The sequence below is a fragment of the Arachis hypogaea genome, chromosome 16 (genome assembly GCF_003086295.3).
Source record: "Arachis hypogaea cultivar Tifrunner chromosome 16, arahy.Tifrunner.gnm2.J5K5, whole genome shotgun sequence".
NCBI classification, from domain to species: domain Eukaryota; kingdom Viridiplantae; phylum Streptophyta; class Magnoliopsida; order Fabales; family Fabaceae; genus Arachis; species Arachis hypogaea.
The window spans coordinates 20,582,819-20,588,818 of record NC_092051.1 but is presented as its reverse complement, the minus strand read 5'-3'; the positions used below and the strand labels follow the sequence as shown (position 1 = coordinate 20,588,818).

At 34.4% G+C, this 6,000-nt stretch overlaps 1 protein-coding gene across 1 annotated transcript; it reads left to right on the top strand.

The window, feature by feature from the left end:
* The first annotated feature begins 1,903 nt into the window (after positions 1-1,903).
* On the top strand, positions 1,904-4,088 carry LOC112758353 (peptidyl-prolyl cis-trans isomerase CYP19-3). The gene is made up of 2 exons (XM_025807002.3): positions 1,904-2,509; positions 3,396-4,088. The coding sequence occupies exon 2, from the start codon at positions 3,421-3,423 to the stop codon at positions 3,943-3,945; it is 525 nt and encodes a 174-aa protein (XP_025662787.1). The 5' UTR covers positions 1,904-2,509; positions 3,396-3,420; the 3' UTR covers positions 3,946-4,088.
* The last annotated feature ends 1,912 nt before the right edge of the window (positions 4,089-6,000 follow it).

The window sequence follows — 6,000 nt, the reverse complement described above, 5'->3', positions numbered from 1 at the left end:
ATTTTACTCTCTTAACAAGAATAACAATAACAAAAAAAATTAAAGAAAGAAGAAGAAAAAACACATAATGCTACAAAATTACTAGAAAGATGAAGAATCTACATTCATTCAACTAAATAAGATTGCAATATATTATAAACATGTTCATTCGAGTCTAATATGAGAAGCAATGCTCCTAAAAGAAAGGAATATGAGCAACAGGAAAAAAAGAAACAAAAAAGAATAAAAAGAAGAAGAAAAAAGTATAGTATTAAAGAAGACATTTTTGTAGCAAAATTTCGGTGTAAAAATTAAGAAATTTTTAAGTTATTTAAGAAATTTCGATGTTATTTTTTTGATAAATTATGCATAATTTAAAATTCTTCTTTTTCTTCTTAGAAAAAAAAAGAAAGAAAAAAAAAAAAAAACACAGCAACAACAGTAGTAATAAAAGAACGATGATAAAGAGAAAACACACAAAAAATAAAGAAGAATGCGAAAAAAAAAAAAAAGATATGAAATTTACATTAGTAACCAAAAATTGGAGTGTATATTTACGTTCTCAATAATAAAATTAATTTTTGTTAAATTTAGACTAACTTAATTAAATTTAGTTATAAAAAAGAGTTAAATGTACAACAAGGCTACGAAGATAAATAAAATTGACCATATTCAAAGCGGTAAGATTTATCTTGAAAAAAAAAAAAGGTGGTAAGATTCCAACTCCAACCTCATGGTTAAAAAACTAGGTGATAAGCACCCATAAAGATAAAGAGACATTTTCTTTTACGAAATGAATATTATTATTCTTATTTTAGTAATGTTAATTTTTTTATAAATTCATGTAAACATATAATGCAAAAAAAAATTAGTATAGAGTGCCATCTATTTAGTATTATTATTTTTTATTTGTTTTTGTGATAAAGTGTATAAGTAATGTTACCTATGAAAGATTTTTGGTCTGACCCATACAAAGTTTGTACCTCGCCCAAATTTCATTTTACTCAAAAATGTTTTTGTTTGAAAAGCCCTGGTTCAAGAAGTCCAGTCCCCAATCTACAAAATATGCAAAACCCTAACCCTAAAACCCCTCAGCCGGACCACGTGTTTGTTGAGAAAGACGGCGCGAAGTCAATTGGAACTAGGGGTGCACAGACCCGGCCCGGCCCGGTCCCGAACACTTTAGGGACTAAATTGGTGTGATTTCATCGGGTTTAGGGTCGGGTACGGGTCTCAAAAATAGACTCGGTCATTATTTTGGGTCGGGCCCGAGCCATAGCTCGGGTCACCCGAAGTCGGCCCGGTGGCCCGGTCATCATACACAATTAATATTTTGTGTTATTAGTAATGGATCATGACTATTCTTATGTGGAATTTAAGTATTGTAAACCTTAATATTTTGTGTTATTAGTCATTATAAGACTATAAGTTAATGTTTTATGTTTAGAATGCATAAGACTTTAGACTAATACATAAGATTGTGTTATTTGTATTGGTTTGAATATTTGGTATTATTAGACAATTAGTATTGATTGTGGTTATGCTTTAATATTAATTGTGGTTATGCTTTAATTTTGAAGAAGGGTTGGTTCTTGTTATATTTTTTTAAGTGAATTTTACTATGTTAACTAATGGTAACCAACTTGGGTTGGTCGAGTGGTCAGCTCACTCGTCCGCTTAAGCAAGTGTCGGGAGTTCGAACCCCGCCTTGTGCATGCAGCAACCCATTGGCCAGCGGCAGACCCTTAAATGGAGCTCAGATCCGCGACGGATTAGTCCTTAACCTGTCGGGTTGGGGGATACCGTTTGGGTAAACCAAAAAAAAAAAAAAAAACTAATGGTTGGAGTCTTAAAAATTTGGATATTTTTACATGCTAGCTTACAAGAAGGTTTCAACATAATGTAATGTTAATGACCCGGTTTTCACCCGGTTTTTACCCAATTTTCACCCGGTATAATTGTGGCCCGAAAGTGTATTAATTTCATCGGGTCTAGGGCCGGGTTCGGGTTTAATAAATAGACCCAATGTATATTTCGGGCCGGGTCTGGGTCACATCAAACCCGGCTTCATCCGGCCCATGTGCACCCCTAATTGGAACGGAGGACAACCATTTTAAAGCTAGGCAGATGGCGAGGTGGACGGCGACGCGAACGGCAGTGTGGAAGTGGTCACGGAAGCTGCAATGGAACCAGAGAAGCGAAGCAAAGGAAAGACCGACAATTGGTCGCGACGGCCATGCAAGCACGAGAAACAACCGGCCTAGCGGGTGAAGCGGGCGATGGTGGCATGTTCGCGGTGGATAAAGGTCTGCTTGGGAGTTCGGAGGTGTTAGAGCGACGCGACGCACACACGCAGCGGCGTAGAGAAGGAGGACGAAGTTTGAAATCCGGGTCTGGACCCGCGTTTCCTTGGTTCTGGGCCTGGATCTGACCCAAAAAAAACCCTAAACTCTCTTGCCACCGTTTATTTAAAGCCTTTTCTTCGCCACTGTCTCTCAACTCTCAAGCTCAGATTCATTTCAAATCCAAGGTACTCTTTTCTTCCTTTTTACCTTTTCTGCTATGTTATTGTGTATATCTCTGCACATTTCGAAGACTCTCTAGTGCTTTATTTCGTAGTCTGTGAGTTCAAAACATGTGCAAAATTTCATTTCATCTTCATTCACATCCTCTTGCTTGTTGTTCATAGCTCTGAGGATTTTACACAGAATGATGAACATTCTCTATTTATTGATTTCCATTGTATTATGGTTTTTATTTCTTTAATTATTGTTAGTGTGCTTATGGACGGTCTTGTGTTGATTAGTTACGACATCATCACATAACATAAACCTAAGCTACATCTAACGTTGCCTCCTCGATGTATATCTTTCGGTGTCTTTCTATGATTAAATCGGAAAGGCTCTATTGCATTGGGGCAAATATTGCATCATAAGTTAGCTAGTTTTAGTTTTAGTTTTGGAAGAACAACAGCGAGAATTGATATATAGTTTGACGGTTAAATTACTCTGCTGTTCTGTTTTAACAAATTTGTAATTAAGTTCATATGGTTTAAAAGCTTTTAATTAGTTCTCTGTGCTATTTTGAATTTTTTAATTAGATCTTTATGCTAAGGTTTAGGTACTTAGACCGGAGGCGTGGGTATTTTCAATTTGAAGAGGAATATGTTGATAACCCAAGTGTTTTTGGCATGATAAGATCTAATTACAAAATTAAAAGAAGTGTAGGGATTCAATTGGAAGCTTTTAAATTGTAGGGAGTTAAGTTCAATTTTATTGAAATTATAGAGACTGACAAAGTAATTTAACCTAGTTTGATATATGGTTCTCACCTATTGGCTTTTATAATTTATTTATCTATTGATTTGATTATCAGTACAATGATAGTGTGTGACAACATTGTATTTACCTGGATAGGGAACTTGGGTCAAATCTGATAAAGATGTCGAATCCAAAAGTTTTCTTTGACATTGCAATTGGAAGGATGAAAGCAGGGAGAATAGTAATGGAGCTGTTTGCTGATGTAACACCAAAAACAGCTGAAAACTTCAGGGCTCTATGCACCGGAGAGAAGGGGATTGGAAACTCTGGGAAACCTTTGCACTACAAAGGGTCTTCGTTTCACCGAATTATTCCTCAGTTTATGTGTCAGGGTGGAGATTTTACCAGAGGGAATGGGACTGGTGGAGAGTCAATTTATGGTTCTAAATTCGCCGATGAGAATTTCAAGTTGAAGCATACAGGACCTGGTATGCTTTCCATGGCAAATGCAGGGCCCCATACAAATGGTTCTCAGTTTTTTATATGTACTGCCAAGACTGAATGGCTTGATGGGAAGCATGTTGTGTTTGGAAAAGTTATTGATGGGTACAGTGTGGTTAAGGAGATGGAGAAGGTTGGTTCAAATGCTGGGAAGACATCTGAACCGGTTGTTATAGAAGATTGTGGTCAGATAGCAGAGAATTGAATTCATCATCCATGGGTTTTTCATGGCAAGTTTTAAGCCTTGTTAGTAATACAATGTAAATTAATAAGCGATTATATGTATTACAAGTAAAATGCTTTTAAGTTGATTTTAATTGATAAATTGCTTTGTGCTTTGTTGGACCAGATGATTTAGAAGAGAAGTACCACACAGTACACTAAGTTAGAACCGAGAATGGGATGGGTAGGGTTTGAACTTTATTTTAATCTTATCTGTGGGTTGAAAACTTTTTTAAGACTCAACCCTGTTCTATCCTAAAGTTCTTAATCCTACTCTATCTAATTCTATCTGCAGGAAAATTAAAAATTTTTAAACAAATATAAAACAAAAATGCTAATAAAATCCTAAATTTCCTGTTACATCATCATGTATATCCTACTTCCTCACTGAATATGTCTATGATTCTCCATAATTTCTAGCCTTTCTAGTTACCTACAGAGATTTTATTTGTACCTTTATTGCTCCCCTGTTTTGTACCCTCTCTTCAAAGCCATACATTCCATGATTCATCCTTAGTGTTGGCTTGAATTTCCCATGAAGGCCACCAAGCAAAGGCCGCGACGGGCTTGTCCTGCAACTTCAGCTTTTTGTACATAGATTTAATAGAGCAGAATTTTTATAATACATAGTTGTTCTCCCATGCTATGGCCTTCTTGTAGGGTGTATGTTGCACTCCTCTAAAGTGAACTGCATATTAGTCTCAAGTGTCATGATTGTTGCTTCTAAATTTACAGCATACCGAGTCTTTTAGGAAAATCTTCACCCTTTTTATAATGGTTCGTTGGCCTCTTTTAAAGGTCGCTCCTCAAGCACACAGATATCTTTGGCAAGAGCTTTGATCACATTATGCTCCAATGACTTTAATGGAGAACCTCTAGCGTCTATAACACATTCATGTAAGTCTGACAAGAGTATTGATCATCTCAATGTTGCCTATTCCCACACATATATCATCATTTTATTTGATCATCAATGATGTAAAAATTACTTGCTTGATGCTCTTAGATTTTTACCTTCGTTTAAACGCCATCCAATTTGAAGGAAGCTGTTGCATAATATACTGAAGGGTATTTACAAATTTTATTAATTAATATTATTGATATTATTATTAATATTATTAATATTAATAAACGGTTATTAACTGTTTAGTACTATTTGGTTGAAGGGACACAACCTTTTAAGGATTGTGTATGTTCAAAACATTGTGCCTATTGGCTAAAGGGATACAACTCTTAAGTTGTGTATGTTCAAAACATTGTATTTATTGGCAATAAAAAAGACACAACCATTTGTATACGTAACTAATCATAATTGCTACGTGCAATATGTATAAATAAGTCCTTATCCACTATTTCAGATTAGAAGTATTAAGTGTACAATTTACTCAACCATTAAAAGAATTTCTTTGTTCAAGAGAGTTGAGAATTTCTTACTATTGCTAATTAAGAAATTCTTAGGTTTCATTGTATCCTAGGAGAGTATTGTCATCAACTTTATAACAACTAAGTGTGAGAACAAATATCTCTCTAAAGAAAGCGATCTAATCGTGCCTTGAAACCACTACACAAATATAAGATTTTGTCATCTTACCATTTTCATATACCCAACATATACAAGTTGGTTATTTTTTTAAATTTAAGTTGTTTTTATTTAACTAGAATTAGGTTTTATCGTTTATTATTTAATAATTTACTATTATGATCATTTTTTTAGTTAGAATTATAACATTTATCTTTATCTATAAGTTCCGATACAACTCATGTTTAGAGTTAAATCAGACTTTCATTAAAAAATATAGATTTTTTGTACAGTAAAAATTGTCTTTATTTTTTATACTTATACACTACATTCTATGTTACTTTTTTCTTACTCTTTTGAGTTTGCTCGATTATACTACTGAAGGTTGTGGTAGGCTTAGAGAAGGGGGGTTGAATCTATGCCTTCCTTTTCAGTTGCTGTTATTACTCTTTTAAAATAAACTTTCAATTCAGGTTCTGTTTGAACTCAGTAGTGAAAATTTATGAGACAATTTATTTT